This window comes from Pleurodeles waltl, chromosome 5 (genome assembly GCF_031143425.1).
Source record: "Pleurodeles waltl isolate 20211129_DDA chromosome 5, aPleWal1.hap1.20221129, whole genome shotgun sequence".
Classification (NCBI taxonomy): Eukaryota; Metazoa; Chordata; class Amphibia; order Caudata; family Salamandridae; genus Pleurodeles; species Pleurodeles waltl.
This window is the reverse complement of record NC_090444.1, coordinates 624,597,011-624,617,035: the sequence shown is the minus strand read 5'-3', so window position 1 is coordinate 624,617,035 and position 20,025 is coordinate 624,597,011. Positions and strand designations below refer to the sequence as shown.

Sequence of the window (20,025 nt, the reverse complement as noted above, 5' to 3'; positions counted from 1 at the left end):
TATTGTGCTGAGAAGTTTGATACCAAACTTCCCAGTTTTCAGTGTAGCCATTATGGTGCTGTGGAGTTCGTGTTTGACAGACTCCCAGACCATATACTCTTATGGCTACCCTGCACTTACAATGTCTAAGGTTTTGTTTAGACACTGTAGGGGTACCATGCTCATGCACTGGTACCCTCACCTATGGTATAGTGCACCCTGCCTTAGGGCTGTAAGGCCTGCTAGAGGGGTGTCTTACCTATACTGCATAGGCAGTGAGAGGCTGGCATGGCACCCTGAGGGGAGTGCCATGTCGACTTACTCGTTTTGTTCTCACTAGCACACACAAGCTGGCAAGCAGTGTGTCTGTGCTGAGTGAGAGGTCTCCAGGGTGGCATAAGACAAGCTGCAGCCCTTAGAGACCTTCCTTGGCATCAGGGCCCTTGGTACTAGAAGTACCAGTTACAAGGGACTTATCTGGATGCCAGGGTCTGCCAATTGTGGATACAAAAGTACAGGTTAGGGAAAGAACACTGGTGCTGGGGCCTGGTTAGCAGGCCTCAGCACACTTTCAATTGTAAACATAGCATCAGCAAAGGCAAAAAGTCAGGGGGCAACCATGCCAAGGAGGCATTTCCTTACACACAGTATCAGAGTATTCAAGATGTGTTTTTTTTTCTATAGTGTAAGAGATTAGTCTAAAGCAAGCAATCAGGACCACAGACTGTTGTGTTGTATTATTATTCCTTATTGCCCAGAAGTATGATATCCTTACTGATCAGATGTCTAACAGTATGCCCAGCGTCAACAATAAGTGTTACTTCTCACATACTCCAGTGTGCTAAAGCAATTCCTGGAGGTAAAAAAGTGCACCTCATGGTACCTACATTTATCAGGACAGCACCCAAAAAAGTAATGGAGGAAGAGAAGTGAAGTGATGAAGACCAATCAGCCACAAAGAGTAGAAACAATATAGTATACAGTGGTACACAGCAACACTTGAAGGTAATAGAAGCACTGAGCCCATAAGACATATCCAGTCCCCAACCGCTCACCCAGTTTCTCCAACTGTTCCAGCCTGGAACCATTATGTGTCATCATAGAACTTAACCATGTCATCAGCTATTCTACAGATAGAACATGACCAGGTCATTAGCCACATCTACAGATAACCAACACACACAGATACACTGTACAATAGACAATGACACAAAATGTCAAAAGTGTTTGAAATTATCCTTAATTTTGCCACATCGCCTGCAATCACAGTCCTTTAGTATTTTGGAGATACTCCACCCAAACTATGTGTTTTTAGTTGAAATACTTATTTCTACATAGTTGATCCCACTGGTTTAATGAGGATCAATGGTCTCGATCTGCAGTAGCATTTAATGACAAATCTCGTGAAAGTCTAATAACAGAGACCTCATTGTGTTTCAGGTAGTGAGGATTGTAGGAAGGTGGCTCTTTATGTAGTATACCGAAAAGAGGTATATTATGCAAAGAGTCCAGGTACACTTATAAGTGGACAGGGGCTTGTTCTAGCAATCCCAAGGCACTTTCTTAGGGGTAGTGTGGTCCAGCACCCTTAGGCTTATCAGAGAGGAGTGTTAGACGTCTGCTATGGGCACACAGTCAGCAAATGATGCACATGACAAAAAGGAGATCCACACCAATTTACAAAAATAATAAATCTTTACATAATATTAAGCACAAAAATTGTCTCAATCAAGTATGTACGTTTTGAAAGAGAAATTCTTGGTTATGAAAAGTCGACAGTGCAATTTTCTGAAGCTGCAATGTTAACCTAAGGAGGAAAAACATGTACTGCAAACAGATACTAAACAGAGATTTACAGGACCAATGTTACAGACTTAAGGCGAGTGTGGGGCAGGGTCCTAGGCCACATAAACAGGTCACCTCGGGTGGCACTTGGGCAGCCGGGTGCAGACGTGCAGTTCAGTATCAGGTGCCCTGTTGAAGTCAATGGGAATCGGTCAGGTCAGAAAGATCCTGCAGGTTAGAATCGGGGGCCGATCTAGCTGAAGCAACAAACGTGTTCAGGTCTTGTGATGCTCGTGGATGGGGGAGGAGGGGTTTAAACACCTTTGGTTGTCTGCTCCTGGGGATAGGGCAGCCAGGTGCAGAGGTGTACTGAAGTATCAGGTTTCTAACCTGCCAGCTGAGGTAGAGAGGGCCTGCAGAAAGAGGCTGCATGCTGAGATTGGGGGTCCAGTTTAGTTAAACCAACAAGTGGGCTCAGGTCTCATGAGGTTTGGGAACGTGGGGACACCTATGGTCCTCTTCTCCTCAGTCTGGAGCAGCCAGGTGCAGAGGTGTCCTGAGGCGTGGGGTCTTTGTCACTGGGACATTCATGGTACAGGAGGGCATGCACAAAGAGGCTGCAGGTGTCATTAGGAAGATCACAATTGGTAAACCCAAGGTGCGCTTCGTCTCTGGAGGCTCTGGAGACCACACTGGCACAGTCAGACCACTTCAACTCTGGCTAGGGGGCACGGTGCAGTGTTGGGTTGGGTTTTTGGTGGTCCGAAGTCCTCCCAGTTTTTCTAGGGGTGACTGCAAGATGCAGGGAAGCAGTAGGAGTTCCTGGGTCTTGGGTGAATGTTGGTAGTTCTCCCAGGCTTTTGGAGGTACGGGCAGCTGCAGGATGAGGCATCTTTGGCACAATTATTGATGGCAACAGGCAAGCTAGTAGGGTTGGTGCCAAGTCAGTTTCTGGTCTTCTGTTCTTCCTTTTGTCCTTCTCTTAGGTCAGTAGGATCTGATTTTCTGGTGCCAGGGCCTCACCTAAATACTGAATTTAGGGGCATTTACGGGACTGTAGGGTAGTATGCAATGGACTACTTACTCCTGGGGTCACTACGGCCCTCTATATGACCACTTCTTGGGGGAAGTGGGCATAACCCTGCCTTAGAGTGCTTAGTTCAGCCATCACCAAGATGGCAGAATTTCAAATTTTGTGTCCACATTAGGTAGTTCACCTTAGGGGTGGAACTGGCCTGAAGGTGGATACGCCTCTCTGAATACTAAGTTCCCTGCATGTACAGGCGCCAAATGGGCCCTGGTTGGAAAAGGGGGGTCGGAATCCACTTAATTCTTAGAGAAGCCGGATTTGCATACCAAAGGTGGTGGGCTCTTTAAAGCACCCTGCCTTGGCATGCTAATTCGCCGGTCATCCTGTTGGAAGGGGTGTGTACCCCTACTATAGTAGGCTTTTTTCCTGACCGCCCAAGAGCATAGCCTCTCACCGTTTTGGGTCAGAAACCTGTCTGTTTGGCAGGCTGGTTAAGTCCAGTCAGCTAACACTATAAGTTTGTAGGTTTTTCAGGGAGCACCTCTAAATTGCCCTGTGGGTGCATGTATTAATAAATCCATCACTAGAATCAATTGGGGTTAATTGATATGAGATGTTTGATAACAAACATCCCTAGTTTCAGTGATGCCATTGTGTAGCTTGGGAACTCGTATAGACCATTGTCCAGCACGTGCACTTAAAATGCTTCCCTGATCACTTACTATGTCCTCACATGTAATATACTGCACACTGCCTAAGTCCTGGAAGGCCTGCTGTAGGGGTGACTTACATGTATTGCATGCAGTGTCAGTAAGCATGGCTTACAGGCTGTGTGCCATGCAGTATTTTCACTTTTAACTGCGCCAAGACACGCAGCCTCCAATGGCAGTCTGCATGAGCTAGGTGAAGGGTTCCTTAGGATGGCACAATACATATTGTAGCCCTCAGAGACCCTCCTTGGTACTCATGCCCGGGGTACCATGTACTAGGGACTTGCTGGGGAGCCAAAGGGATTGACAATTATGGCACAATTGTACAGTTTTGGGAAAGAGAACTATCACTGGAGACCTGAATAGCAAGAACTCTGTGCACTTTGTCAAAATTGCATTGAATACCAGGCAAAAGTGGGGGTGACCATGTAAAAAAGGGGCCCTTTCCAACAAAGATAATATAACAAAGTATGAATGCAGCCCCTCAAAACATAAGTACCCCTTCTTGCACACTAATCTCTCTTTCAACTCTCACTATGCATAAATAGCAGTGACGGAGCAAAGCTGCACATAAAGGGAGGGCGTGGAACAAGGCAATGGAAGAAGATCAACAACTGGTATTTCTACTTGAGTAAATGGTCTCAGGGCGGTAATTGGAAAGAGATGGATAGTACTGTATTGCAGCATTTATATAGTGTGTAGTACCACTAAGTGGGGCTCTGAAGTGGTTGCCTACAGGAGTAGCAAGCTACGCCGTGTATGGTGTTTATCTGGAATGGTGTTTTTTTTTGTTTTTTGATCCTATGTAGGAAGTGTTTCCATGTTGTGTGCTATGACTACCAAGGTGCAGTTACTGTTTTGTGGATTGCAGCACTGAACGGTGAGGTAGATGAAAACGTGAGAGATAGATGCCCATTTCTTTTCAGTAAGCTGTCAGGTTTGAGCAACGAAGGAAAGCTCTTTATGGCATTTTTGTGATCATAATAAACTTAAGCTGGTTATTGCAGTGGTTTGCCCAACCTAGTATTTTGTTTATATGTTCAGATCCTAAGTACTTTTGAAGACGCTAAAAGCATACTAGCAAGTACAGCCTCACATAAATTGTGTATGAGGTGCCTCAAGAAGACATTGAAACAGGGCTTTTGCAGGAGATTCAGAGAGTAGTAATGGAGATTTGTACTTTTATTTATAAGCAGCAAAAAGAAGCAGATGTACCCCATAAACCTCTTTTTAACAATAAAACGTGAATACCTCAAAACTCAAAATGTCACAGACATCATATCGTTTACAGCTAGAGCCCAGAAAAGACCATAGTCTGCAGGAAAAAAAAGTCAGTGATAAAAAAAACAACACAAAACACGAGTGCCAAGAGGGCAAACACTTGCTTGACCGAGCCATCCATGACGTGTAGGAAGCTGGCCTGGTGTGTGGTGGGTACCTATGGTACTTACACCTTATACCAGGGCCAGGTATGTCCTCCCAGGGAAGTGTAGGCAGTGTCTTGTATCCAGGCTCTCTAGAAGTAGCTGTGGAGGGGAAGCCAGGGCACATCTAGGAGACATGTAAAGCTCATGCAATACCACTAGTCACACAGTACCTTAATACAAGAAAGAAAACACTTGGTGTACAAAAATAAAGGTACTTTATTTTTGTAACACAATATCAGAAAATACTAGAGAGGCAATCCTTCAAAAGGTAAGTAAATAGTGTAGAAGGGAGCTGGGAGTACTAGGAAACCATACAGGTAAGTAATCCAGTACCCTCCAGTAACCAGGAATGCAGGAGTAAAACTCTGGATTTCGCCCAAACCACCCCAAAATGATGAAAAGAAGAAAAAGAAGACACCCACAACAGCCTGCAAGAAAGTAGCAATGGATTACCGAAGATGGAGACCTGTGGAGAGAGGGGACCAAGTCCAAAAGTGTCTGTGGAGTCCAGGAGGAGTAGGAGATACTACCCACCCAGAGGTACCTTTTGGAGTTGGTTGACAAAGGAGGAAGACAGGTCAGCACTGCAGCACAGAAAAAAGCTGGAGAGGAGTTCCTGATGTGTGCAAAACGTGTCCCACGCTGGAAGCTGGGTTGCAGATGGGTGTTGGTGAAGGATTTCCACAAACAAGCCTTGGCAAAGGCAAATTCATGTTTGGAGGACAAGAGGTGCTGCTGGGGACCAGCAAGGTCCAGGAGGGGGAAATCACAGGTAACCCTCCACGTCGAAGAAGGTCCACTGGAGCAGAGGCAGCACCCACAGGTGTCCCATAGGACAGGGACACAGAAGTTGCTGAAGCAGCTCACGCAGCACCACAGACGTTGCTCCCACTTCGTCGGAGGACCACACATAGGCCCAGGAGTAGTAGGAGGGAGTGCTGGGGGCTGGAGCCACACGTCACCTGACATTCCCCTTGGAGGTGAAGCAACAAGCCTTGGCAGCTGCAAAGAACGCGGTGCACAGGGGTACTGTCTTGCGTGGAATGGGAAGGACTTACCACCACCAAAGTGCAACAGCTAGTAAAAAGGACCAAGGAAGACTCTCCGGACCACCACCCGTTATGCAGGACCCACGCCACTCAGGATGAGGGGAGATCCATGCAGTCGGTCTTCGTTGCAGCCAGGTACCTGCAGTTACAGGGGAGTGATGCCTTCACCCTAAGGGAGTTTCCTTCTTCTTGTGCAGGCTGAAGAGTTGCAGTCTTCTGAGGATGCACAGCCAGGGAAATGTTGCAAAGCTGGCAGGGATTCTGGATACAATGTTGCAGAAGAGACTTACTCGTGGATATGCAGCTTGTAGGTTCCTGGAGGGTCCAGTCGCAGTTCCAGAGGACATAAGTCCAAGCAGAGGTTGCAGAGGAGTCCTGCTGGAATCTTGCAAGCCGAATCTGAGGACCTACCCAGAGGAAGACACTGTATAGCCCAAAGAGGGGACTTGATCATCTAACCAGGTAACTACCTATCAGAGGGTGCTTCTGATGTCACCTGCCAGGCCTGGCCACTCAGATGCTTCCAGCGTTCCCTGCCAGCCTTGGAACCTCTGGGGTCATGATGGACAGGGGAGTGGTCACTCCCCTTTCCATTGTCCAGTTTCGAGCCACAGCAGGGACTGGGGGTCCCTGAATCAGTGTGGACTGGTTTATGCATGGAGGGCACCAAATGTGTCCTTTAAAGCAAACCAGGCTACCCTCCCAAGCCAGTCACACCTGTTTCCAAAGGGAAAGGGTGTTACCTCTCTCTCCCAAAGGAAATCCGTTTTTCTGCATTCCTGGGCTTGATCAGATCAAGCAACAGGAGGGCAGAAACCTGTCTATGGAGTGGCAGCACTGGGGCTGCCCGGAAAACCCTGTATGACTGTGGTAGCAATGCTGGGTGTCCTCTAAGGAGCCCCCAGAGTACTTCCAATATTTGCAACAGTATTGGGGTATGATTCCGACATGTTCGATACCAAACATGCCCAGGTTAGGAGTTACCATTATGTAGCTGGACATAGGTAGTGACCTACGTCCAGTACACATATAAAATGGCATCCCTGCGCTCTGAAGTACAGTAAAATGGGGCTGGAGTTTGTGGGGGCACCACCGGCCAGTGCAGGGGTGTCCTCACACACAGGTACCTGCACCTACCACAGGGGGTGACTTATAGTGACCTGCTGCAGTGACCTATAGTGAACCCATGTACGTGCACCCGGTTCACGCATACTGCAATGGCAGGCCTGCAGAACACACTGCATGGGCTCTCTATGGGTGGCAGAATAACTGCTGCAGCCCATAGGGAACCCATGGAACCCCAGTGCCCTGGGTACCATATACTAGGGTCTTACATGGAGGCACCAGTACGCCAATTGTGGGGATAAAAAGTTACCAGCAACCAAATTTAGAGGAGATAGCACAGTCACTGGGGTCCTGGTTAGCAGGATCCCAGTGAACACAGTCAAACACACTGAAAAACAGGCCAAAAGTGGGGGGTGACCAAGCTAGAAAGAGGCAACTTTCCCACACAATGCTAATGAAATGTGCTATAATTGCAATATCATCAAAGTAAAAAGGGGGACAACATTAAATTATGCATTTCTAGGATACTGTTCACAGCCCTGCCACATGTAATCAACAATCTTAGCTTGTTGCAGTATATTCTAAGCAAAAGTAAAAAGCACTACTTTGCTGACAGATGGAGAGGGCCTGAATGGAACAAAAAGCCTTTGGGTGACAAAGTTGGCTAGAATCTTTATCACTAAATTAGCAGACATCTGTGAGTCATACATACAATAAATTGCATGACAGAAGTTGTGCTGGGCCATTCTAGTGCTTGTACAATTTTGCGGGTCACTTTTATGTCAGTACAAAAATCTGCTTATTGGCATATCCTTTCTGATTTTCAAACTTCAGACATACCTGAAATGACGCAAGAGCAGCTAACACAACATCAAGGTTATCGTCAAGCAGGCGCGCAAAAATGGCTTCTCGAATGAACGACTCATCAAAACCATCCTGTAATTGAAGGAAATAATACACAGAAATGACAACATGGAATATACAATATACAACATGGCCAGTTAGCATGCAGTTATAGCATGAAGATGCAACTAGCTGATAAAATGGGTTACTTTTAATTGACTGTTTTTGTAGATTTGTGTCCAGCTGCAGACAAACTAATGTGACTATCACATCTTTAAATACAGGGGTTGAGTACTCATCCAGTAGCCCAGGTAAGATCCTGATATAAAAGATGTGAATGTTTGGATCTTTCATATTTGCAAACCCAACTGAGAAAATGTTCTTGTAGGATTATATCTTAGGCATGTGCGAGTGCTTCACTACACTCTGGTGATCAAGAGTTTTTACTTTCAAAGCATCACTGGTAGGCTAAGATTAGTTACTATAGCAGGAGAGGTTCTGGTGGGAATGGATCAATTAACTGTAAATAATCCCAGAAAGATATGGTCTGGGGAACTATAATAAATTCAAAAGGAATAATTGTAGATTAGTAGTGGATTAGTGAAGGCATGAAGGTGTTATAGGAGGGTACACTTCGCAGGCAGGACTGGAGGACATGTATTTAAAATAACAACGTGCTTTTATTTGATATAGTGCTTCAGCTGGTAATTCTGTTATTTCTCAGCGCTATAAAACCAGGTATTTGTTACTTTATGCATTCGCTTTGACAGGGCAAGAGGGTCAAATGAAATTGGAGGATTTGAGCTTGCGGCCTGTAGGCGACAGCAGATGTCAATAGCAAGTGTTTAACTAACTTAGTAACCTTACTGGCACCCGTTTCCAGATAACGATTTTTAAACTACGGTTTTTGGACTATGAGCTACTGTACACAAAAATGGGTTTGAGGTCAAAGTGTGTCCAATATTACTGATACAGATGCATTTGATGCTACATACAAATATGTTGCAGAGACATTTATTGTGATTTCTTCCGTAATGTGGAATAGAACATATGATAAATACCTGAGAAAACATATTGGCTAAAAGTTAATAAGGCAGATGCCAGAAAACGCAAACAATTGTCATTAAGGAGAACTGACATCATGAGTTAATAGATCACTTGGAACTGCAACAAACATTCTATGACAAGGTGATGGAAGATAATAAAAACCCACCAAAGACAACTCTTGAAGAACCAGCACCTCCTTATGGAATTGTCCTGGTTGAAGTCTTGAAGACAAGATTCAGAAACTGCCTTAGCGGGACTGCTATCTTTAATAGCCCCATGACCGGATGGCTACACCCAGACTTTTTACAAGAAGAAAATGCTGGTATTCCTAACCATTACCCTTCTCGGAGCCTTGAATAAGCTATGGCTGACTGACGTGGAGATGCCCAACTCCTTTTGTGAAGCAGCCATTATGATCCTTCTCAAACCAGGGAAGGATGCCCCTAAAATACATAGTTGTCATGTTGTCTGTGCAGATTAGCGCAACCCTGTTGATGAAGTGATGAGCGAAGGCTTTTAGTGCTAGATGAACAGCTGGAAATTCTAGGTAGCTGATGTGTAGACTGTAGTGTTTGGTATTAGAGAGACACTGGACTGTGAGATCCTGAAGGTGAGCACCCCACCCAGTCTGTGATGCGTCTATTGTCAATATGGTTTGAGGTTGTTTTTGTTCCACCACTGCACAGAGTGATGGGTGCAGCTGTCTACCAACATTAGATCCCTCCAGCTGACCCAGTGGCTGAGACCACTACCGTGCTAGACACTTCTGCAGTGTACACGTGTAGTTGTGTGTTCGGCACTATGGCCATGCACAACTCCATCATACCTAGCACAAAATACAAGAATGGGGGACTAGGGGTGAATCAAGGTCCAGCATACATGCTACCAAACGAACTATGTAAATACAAGGAGTATGCAGTTCCTAAGGGAAAGAAGTAGAGGTCGAGGATAACCTGAGGTATCAGATCAGAGGATCCGATTGCTCAGAGGCAAGAGACCTCACACACCCAAAAGGATGTCATGTTTCATCATCAGGGAGCTCCTCTTTGGGCCGGTGCTGCAATGCCCAACGGGCCCCGCCAGGGGACTCTTTGCCGGAGTTCTTTTTAATTTTGCCGATGTGAAGAGTGAGGTGCAATATACAGAGTGAATAGGAGTAGACTGGTGTAAGGTGAAATTCCTTATCTTTTTAATATGCAGGTGCCCTTGTTATCATTAAAAACTATATGTAATAGTGTGTTACTCAGAAATTGATACAATGGTCCAGACTGGCTTAGAAGATATTGAGTGAAAAGAAGGTCGACATGTTTCTTGCCTGTTTAAAGTCAAAACTGATCATGGGATTCCGTCAGGACTGAAATCCTAATCTACTCGTGGTTTCGGCCGTCAAAGTGAGCAACAGACGCGGTAGGTGTTGGGCGTAGTGCGCTCCTTCTTTCTACTACTTTCACACCAGTGAGCGCCTTCCCTGCCACTCATGCTGGGGCAGAGTATTCCTCCTAACATGGTCTGTTTTAAATCTTAAAGGTATACTACATACCTGTGTGAAGGCCTTTTGGTTAGATTACAATTATTTGTTGGTCACTGTGGTCACCTTTCACAATGAGTGGTGGATTTTCCTGAAAAATGCAAGCTTTCCGCTCAGTGCTAACAAAGAATCCTCCTCTCCAATTCTTCCTTATTTGGTACAAGGCATGATGCTCCAACATTTTCTGTCCCTTCTAAATATATACCTTTAGGACGTTGGCTCTGTATGCACTATTTCAACGTAAGGAATAGTATGCACAGAGTCCAAGGGTTCCCCTTAGAGGTAAGATAGTGGCAAAAGAGATAATACTAATGCTCTCTTTTGTGGTAGTGTGGTCGAGCAGTAGGCTTATCAAATGAGTAGTGTTAAGCATTTGTTGTACATACACAAGCAATAAATGAGGAACACACACTCAAAGACAATTCCAGGCCAATATATTTTCTTAGTTTATTTTAAGAACCACAGGTTCAAGATTTACATGTAATACTTCAAATGAAAGGTATTGCAGGTAGGTACTTTAGGAACTTTGAATTAGAAAAATAGCATATACAGTTTTCACATAAATCACATATAGCTATTTTAAAACTAGACAGTGCAATTTTCAACAGTTCCTGGGGGGAGTAAGAGTTTGTTAGTATTTGCAGGTAAGTAAACCACCTATGGGGTTCAAGTTTGGGTCCAAGGTAGCCCACCGTTGGGGGTTCAGAGCAACCCCAAAGTTACCACACCAGCAGCTCAGGGCCGGTCAGGTGCAGAGGTCAAAGTGGTGTCCAAAACACATAGGCTTCAATGGAGAAGGGGGTGCCCCGGTTCCAGTCTGCCAGCAGGTAAGTACCCGCGTCTTCGGAGGGCAGACCAGGGGGGTTTTGTAGGGCACCGGGGGACACACAAGTCCACACAGAAAGTACACCCTCAGCAGCGCGGGGGTGGCCGGGTGCAGTGTGCAAACACGCGTCGGGTTTTCAATAGGTTTCAATGGGAGACGAAGGGGTCTCTTCAGCGATGCAGGCAGGCAAGGGGGGGGCTCCTCGGGGTAGCCACCACCTGGGCAAGGGAGAGGGCCTCCTGGGGGTCACTCCAGCACTGGAGTTCGGATCCTTCAGGTCCTGGGGGCTGCGGGTGCAAAGTCTTTACCAGGCGTCGGGATCTAAGGAACAGGCAGTCGCGGTGAGGGGGGAGCCTCGGGATTTCCTCTGCAGGCGTCGCTGTGGGGGCTCAGGGGGGGGGCAACTCTGGCTACTCACGGTCTCGCAGTCGCCGGGGAGTCCTCCCTGAAGTGATTGTTCTCCACAAGTCGAGCCGGGGGCGTCGGGTGCAGAGTAGCAAGTCTCACGCTTCCGGCGGGAAACACAAGTTGTTTCAAAGTTGCTGCTTTGTTTTAAAGTTGCAGTCTTTGGTGAACAGGACCGCTGTCCTCAGGAGTTCTTGGTCCTTCTAGAGCAGGGCAGTCCTCTGAGGATTCAGAGGTCGCTGGTCCCTGGGGAAAGCGTCGCTGGAGCAGTGTCTTTAGAAGTGGGGAGACAGGCCGGTAGAGCTGGGGCAAAAGCAGTTGGTGTCTCTGTCTTCTCTGCAGGGTTTTTCAGCTTAGCAGTCCTCTTCTTCTTAGGTTGTAGGTGTAGGAAGTTGGCTCTGTATGTGCTATTTCAAAGTAAGGAATAGCATGCACAGAGTCCAAGGGTTCCCCTTAGAGGTAAAATAGTGGTAAAAAGAGATAATACTAATGCTCTATTTTGTGGTAGTGTGGTCGAGCAGTAGGCTTATCCAAGGAGTAGTGTTAAGCATTTGTTGTACATACACATAGACAATAAATGAGGTACACACACTCAGAGACAAATCCAGCCAATAGGTTTTGTATAGAAAAATATATTTTCTTAGTTTATTTTAAGAACCACAGGTTCAAATTTAACATGTAATATCTTGTTTGAAAGGTATTGCAGGTAAGTACATTAGGAACTTTGAATCATTTCAATTGCATGTATACTTTTCAAGTTATTCACAAATAGCTATTTCAAAAGTGGACACTTAGTGCAATTTTCACAGTTCCTGGGGGAGGTAAGTTTTTGTTAGTTTTACCAGGTAAGTACAACACTTACAGGGTTCAGTTCTTGGTCCAAGGTAGCCCACCGTTGGGGGTTCAGAGCAACCCCAAAGTTACCACACCAGCAGCTCAGGGCCGGTCAGGTGCAGAGTTCAAAAGTGGTGCCCAAAACGCATAGGCTTCAATGGAGAGAAGGGGGTGCTCCGGTTCCGGTCTGCCAGCAGGTAAGTACCCGCGTCTTCGGAGGGCAGACCAGGGGGGTTTTGTAGGGCACCGGGGGGGACACAAGCCCACACAGAAATTTCACCCTCAGCGGCGCGGGGGCGGCCGGGTGCAGTGTTAGAACAAGCGTCGGGTTCACAATGGAAGTCAATGAGAGATCAAGGGATTTCTTCAGCGCTGCAGGCAGGCAAGGGGGGGCTTCCTCGGGGAAACCTCCACTTGGGCAAGGGAGAGGGACTCCTGGGGGTCACTTCTGCAGTGAAAGTCCGGTCCTTCAGGTCCTGGGGGCTGCGGGTGCAGGGTCTTTTCCAGGCGTCGGGACTTAGGTTTCAGAGAGTCGCGGTCAAGGGAAGCCTCGGGATTCCCTCTGCAGGCGGCGCTGTGGGGGCACAGGGGGGACAGGTTTTGGTACTCACAGTCGTAGAGTAGTCCGGGGGTCCTCCCTGAGGTGTTGGTTCTCCACCAGCCGACTCGGGGTCGCCGGGTGCAGTGTTGCAAGTCTCACGCTTCTTGCGGGGAGATTGCAGGGTTCTTTAAAGCTGCTCCTTTGGATAAAGGTGCAGTCTTTTTGGAGCAGGTCCGCTGTCCTCGGGAGTTTCTTGTCGTCGTCGAAGCAGGGCAGTCCTCAGAGGATTCAGAGGTCGCTGGTCCCTTTGGAAGGCGTCGCTGGAGCAGAGTTCTTTGGAAGGCAGGAGACAGGCCGGTGAGTTTCTGGAGCCAAGGCAGTTGTTGTCTTCTGGTCTTCCTCTGCAGGGGTTTTCAGCTAGGCAGTCCTTCTTCTTGTAGATGCAGGAATCTAATTTTCTAGGGTTCAGGGTAGCCCTTAAATACTAAATTTAAGGGCGTGTTTAGGTCTGGGGGGTAAGTAGCCAATGGCTACTAGCCCTGAGGGTGGGTACACCCTCTTTGTGCCTCCTCCCAAGGGGAGGGGGTCACAATCCTAACCCTATTGGGGGAATCCTCCATCTGCAAGATGGAGGATTTCTAAAAGTTAGAGTCACCTCAGCTCAGGACACCTTAGGGGCTGTCCTGACTGGCCAGTGACTCCTCCTTGTTATTCTCATTATTTTCTCCGGCCTTGCCGCCAAAAGTGGGGGCCGCGGCCGGAGGGGGCGGGCAACTCCACTAGCTGGAGTGTCCTGCGGTGCTGTGACAAAGGGGTGAGCCTTTGAGGCTCACCGCCAGGTGTTACAGCTCCTGCCTGGGGGAGGTGTTAGCATCTCCACCCAGTGCAGGCTTTGTTACTGGCCTCAGAGTGACAAAGGCACTCTCCCCATGGGGCCAGCAACATGTCTCTAGTGTGGCAGGCTGCTGGAACTAGTCAGCCTACACAGACAGTCGGTTAAGTTTCAGGGGGCACCTCTAAGGTGCCCTCTGGGGTGTATTTTGCAATAAAATGTACACTGGCATCAGTGTGCATTTATTGTGCTGAGAAGTTTGATACCAAACTTCCCAGTTTTCAGTGTAGCCATTATGGTGCTGTGGAGTTCGTGTTTGACAAACTCCCAGACCATATACTCTTATGGCTACCCTGCACTTACAATGTCTAAGGTTTTGTTTAGACACTGTAGGGGTACCATGCTCATGCACTGGTACCCTCACCTATGGTATAGTGCACCCTGCCTTAGGGCTGTAAGGCCTGCTAGAGGGGTGACTGACCTATACTTGCATAGGCAGTGAGAGGCTGGCATGGCACCCTGAGGGGAGTGCCATGTCGACTTACTCGTTTTGTTCTCACTAGCACACACAAGCTGGCAAGCAGTGTGTCTGTGCTGAGTGAGAGGTCTCCAGGGTGGCATAAGACATGCAGCAGCCCTTAGAGACCTTCCTTGGCATCAGGGCCCTTGGTACTAGAAGTACCAGTTACAAGGGACTTATCTGGATGCCAGGGTCTGCCAATTGTGGATACAAAAGTACAGGTTAGGGAAAGAACACTGGTGCTGGGGCCTGGTTAGCAGGCCTCAGCACACTTTCAATTGTAAACATAGCATCAGCAAAGGCAAAAAGTCAGGGGGCAACCATGCCAAGGAGGCATTTCCTTACAGTAGGAATCTGAGATCCTAGGTTCTGGGGAGCCCTTAAATACTAAATTTAAGGGCGTGTTTAGGTCTGGGGGGTTAGTAGCCAATGGCTACTAGCCCTGAGGGTGGGTACACCCTCTTTGTGCCTCCTCCCAAGGGGAGGGGGCCACATCCCTAATCCTATTGGGAGAATCCTCCATCTGCAAGATGGAGGATTTCTAAAAGTCAGAGTCACCTCAGCTCAGGACACCTTAGGGGCTGTCCTGACTGGCCAGTGACGACTCCTTGTTTTTCTCATTATCTCCTCTGGCCTTGCCGCCAAAAGTGGGGCCGTGGCCGGAGGGGGCGGGCAACTCCACTAGCTGGAGTGCCCTGTGGTGCTGTAACAAAGGGGGTGAGCCTTTGAGGACATAGTGGACTATGTACGTGGCCTTCGCTCTAGAATGGCAGAGTACATGGAAAAGGCGAGCAAAAACCTTGAGGCCAGCCAACAGCTCCAGAAGTTTTGGTATGACCAAAAGGCTGCAATGGTGGAGTTCCAACCAGGGCAGAAAGTCTGGGTTCTGGAGCCTGTGGCTCCCAGGGCACTTCAGGACAAATGGAGTGGCCCTTACCCAGTGCTAGAAAGGAAGAGTCAGGTCACCTACCTGGTGGACCTGGGCACAAGCAGGAGCCCCAAGAGGGTGATCCATGTGAACCGCCTTAAGCTCTTACATGACAGGGCTGATGTAAATCTGTTGATGGTAACAGATGAGGATCAGGAGGCAGAGAGTGAACCTCTCCCTGATCTTCTGTCATCAGACCCAAAAGATGGCTCAGTAGATGGAGTGATCTACTCAGACACCCTCTCTGGCCAACAGCAAGCTGATTGTAGGAGAGTCCTACAACAGTTTCCTGAACTCTTCTCCCTAACCCCTGGTCAGACACACCTGTGTACCCATGATGTGGACACAGGAGACAGCATGCCTGTCAAAAACAAAATTTTTAGACAGTCTGACCATGTTAAGGAAAGCATCAAGGTGGAAGTCCACAAGATGCTGGAATTGGGAGTAATTGAGCGCTCTGACAGCCCCTGGGCTAGCCCAGTGGTCTTAGTCCCCAAACCTCACACCAAAGATGGAAAGAAAGAGATGAGGTTTTGTGTGGACTACAGAGGGCTCAACTCTGTCACCAAGACAGATGCTCATCCAATTCCTAGAGCTGATGAGCTCATAGACAAATTAGGTGCTGCCAAATTCTTAAGTACCTTTGACTTGACAGCAGGGTACTGGCAAATAAAAATGGCACCTGGAGCAAAAGAGAAAACAGCATTCTCCACACCTGATGGGCATTATCAGTTTACTGTTATGCCCTTCGGTTTAAAGAATGCCCCTGCCACCTTCCAAAGGTTGGTGAATCAAGTCCTTGCTGGTTTGGAGTCCTTTAGCACAGCTTATCTTGATGATATTGCTGTCTTTAGCTCCACCTGGCAGGATCACCTGGTCCACCTGAAGAAGGTTTTGAAGGCTCTGCAATCTGCAGGCCTCTCTATCAAGGCATCCAAATGCCAGATAGGGCAGGGAACTGTGGTTTACTTGGGCCACCTTGTAGGTGGAGGCCAAGTTCAGCCACTCCAACCCAAGATCCAGACTATTCTGGACTGGGTAGCTCCAAAAACCCAGACTCAAGTCAGGGCATTCCTTGGCTTGACTGGGTATTACAGGAGGTTTGTGAAGGGATATGGATCCATTGTGACAGCCCTCACTGAACTCACCTCCAAGAAAATGCCCAAGAAAGTGAACTGGACTGTAGAATGCCAACAGGCCTTTGACACCCTGAAACAAGCAATGTGCTCAGCACCAGTTCTAAAAGCTCCAGATTATTCTAAGCAGTTCATTGTGCAGACAGATGCCTCTGAACATGGGATAGGGGCAGTTTTGTCCCAAACAAATGATGATGGCCTTGACCAGCCTGTTGCTTTCATTAGCAGGAGGTTACTCCCCAGGGAGCAGCGTTGGAGTGCCATTGAGAGGGAGGCCTTTGCTGTGGTTTGGTCCCTGAAGAAGCTGAGACCATACCTCTTTGGGACTCACTTCCTAGTTCAAACTGACCACAGACCTCTCAAATGGCTGATGCAAATGAAAGGTGAAAATCCTAAACTGTTGAGGTGGTCCATCTCCCTACAGGGAATGGACTTTATAGTGGAACACAGACCTGGGACTGCCCATGCCAATGCAGATGGCCTTTCCAGGTTCTTCCACTTAGAAAATGAAGACTCTCTTGGGAAAGGTTAGTCTCATCCTCTTTCGTTTGGGGGGGGGGTTGTGTAAGGAAATGCCTCCTTGGCATGGTTGCCCCCTGACTTTTTGCCTTTGCTGATGCTATGTTTACAATTGAAAGTGTGCTGAGGCCTGCTAACCAGGCCCCAGCACCAGTGTTCTTTGCCTAACCTGTACTTTTGTATCCACAATTGGCAGACCCTGGCATCCAGATAAGTCCCTTGTAACTGGTACTTCTAGCACCAAGGGCCCTGATGCCAAGGAAGGTCTCTAAGGGCTGCAGCATGTCTTATGCCACCCTGAAGACCTCTCACTCAGCACAGACACACTGCTTGCCAGCTTGTGTGTGCTAGTGAGAACAAAACGAGTAAGGCGACATGGCACTCCCCTCAGGGTGCCATGACAGCCTCTCACTGCCTATGCAAGTATAGGTCAGTCACCCCTCTAGCAGGCCTTACAGCCCTAAGGCAGGGTGCACTATACCATAGGTGAGGGTACCAGTGCATGAGCATGGTACCCCTACAGTGTCTAAACAAAACCTTAGACATTGTAAGTGCAGGGTAGCCATAAGAGTATATGGTCTGGGAGTTTGTCAAACACGAACTCCACAGCACCATAATGGCTACACTGAAAACTGGGAAGTTTGGTACCAAACTTCTCAGCACAATAAATGCACACTGATGCCAGTGTACATTTTATTGCAAAATACACCCCAGAGGGCACCTTAGAGGTGCCCCCTGAAACTTAACCGACTGTCTGTGTAGGCTGACTAGTTCCAGCAGCCTGCCACACTAGAGACATGTTGCTGGCCCCATGGGGAGAGTGCCTTTGTCACTCTGAGGCCAGTAACAAAGCCTGCACTGGGTGGAGATGCTAACACCTCCCCCAGGCAGGAGCTGTAACACCTGGCGGTGAGCCTCAAAGGCTCACCCCTTTGTCACAGCACCGCAGGACACTCCAGCTAGTGGAGTTGCCCGCCCCCTCCGGCCCCGGCCCCCACTTTTGGCGGCAAGGCCGGAGAAAATAATGAGAATAACAAGGAGGAGTCACTGGCCAGTCAGGACAGCCCCTAAGGTGTCCTGAGCTGAGGTGACTCTAACTTTTAGAAATCCTCCATCTTGCAGATGGAGGATTCCCCCAATAGGATTAGGGATGTGACCCCCTCCCCTTGGGAGGAGGCACAAAGAGGGTGTACCCACCCTCAGGGCTAGTAGCCATTGGCTACTAACCCCCCCAGACCTAAACACGCCCTTAAATTTAGTATTTAAGGGCTACCCTGAACCCTAGAAAATTAGATTCCTGCAACAACAAGAAGAAGGACTGCCTAGCTGAAAACCCCTGCAGAGAAAGACCAGAAGACAACAACTGCCTTGGCTCCAGAAACTCACCGGCCTGTCTCCTGCCTTCCAAAGAACTCTGCTCCAGCGACGCCTTCCAAAGGGACCAGCGACCTCTGCATCCTCTGAGGACTGCCCTGCTTCGACGACGACAAGAAACTCCCGAGGACAGCGGACCTGCTCCAAAAAGACTGCAACTTTATCCAAAGGAGCAGCTTTAAAGACCCCTGCAATCTCCCCGCAAGAAGCGTGAGACTTGCAACACTGCACCCGGCGACCCCGACTCGGCTGGTGGAGAACCAACACCTCAGGGAGGACCCCCGGACTACTCTACGACTGTGAGTACCAAAACCTGTCCCCCCTGAGCCCCCACAGCACCGCCTGCAGAGGGAATCCCGAGGCTTCCCCTGACCGCGACTCTCTGAAACCTAAGTCCCGACGCCTGGAAAAGACCCTGCACCCGCAGCCCCCAGGACCTGAAGGACCGGACTTTCACTGCAGAAGTGACCCCCAGGAGTCCCTCTCCCTTGCCCAAGTGGAGGTTTCCCCGAGGAAGCCCCCCCTTGCCTGCCTGCAGCGCTGAAGAGATCCCTTGATCTCTCATTGACTTCCATTGCGAACCCGACGCTTGTTCTAACACTGCACCCAGCCGCCCCCGCGCCGCTGAGGGTGAAATTTCTGTGTGGGCTTGTGTCCCCCCCGGTGCCCTACAAAACCCCCCTGGTCTGCCCTCCGAAGATGCGGGTACTTACCTGCAAGCAGACCGGAACCGGGGCACCCCCTTCTCTCCATTGAAGCCTATGCGTTTTGGGCACCACTTTGAACTCTGCACCTGACCGGCCCTGAGCTGCTGGTGTGGTAACTTTGGGGTTGCTCTGAACCCCCCACGGTGGGCTACCTTGGACCAAGAACTGAACCCTGTAAGTGTCTTACTTACCTGGTAAAACTAACAAAAACTTACCTCCCCCAGGAACTGTGAAAATTGCACTAAGTGTCCACTTTTAAAGTAGCTATTTGTGAATAACTTGAAAAGTATACATGCAATTGAAATGATTCAAAGTTCCTAATGTACTTACCTGCAATACCTTTCAAACAAGATATTACATGTTAAATTTGAACCTGTGGTTCTTAAAATAAACTAAGAAAAGATATTTTTCTATAACAAAACCTATTGGCTGGATTGGTCTCTGAGTGTGTGTACCTCATTTATTGTCTATGTGTATGTACAACAAATGCTTAACACTACTCCTTGGATAAGCCTACTGCTCGACCACACTACCACAAAATAGAGCATTAGTATTATCTCTTTTTACCACTATTTTACCTCTAAGGGGAACCCTTGGACTCTGTGCATGCTATTCCTTACTTTGAAATAGCACATACAGAGCCAACTTCCTACAGTGTCAAACACAGCTGAGAGGTCAAGGAGGATGTGTGCGGCCGTGCCTCTGTGGTCTAGTATGGTGCGTATGTCGGCAGTGGATTTTAGGAATGCTGTTTTGGTGCTGTGGTTGCTTCTGAATCCGGATTGGGATGGGTCTAGGATTTGGTGTGTCTCGAGGGATTTGGTGAGTTGCTGGATGATGGGCTTTTCCATTACTTTGGCTGAGAACGGGAGCAGAGAGATCGGCCTGTAGTTTTTCAGCTCCCTTGGGTCGGCGGTGGGTTTCTTGAGCAGATGGTTGA

At 48.2% G+C, this 20,025-nt stretch overlaps 1 protein-coding gene across 1 annotated transcript in view; it reads right to left on the bottom strand.

Annotated features, from left to right (window-relative positions):
- The window catches only part of HEATR1 (HEAT repeat containing 1), a 710,058-nt gene that overhangs the window by 531,037 nt on the left and 158,996 nt on the right, over positions 1-20,025 (bottom strand). Inside the window, exon 13 of the mRNA XM_069234483.1 lies at positions 7,886-7,981. Coding sequence (XP_069090584.1) covers positions 7,886-7,981 — 96 coding nt within the window. The remainder of the gene's footprint in view (positions 1-7,885; positions 7,982-20,025) is intronic.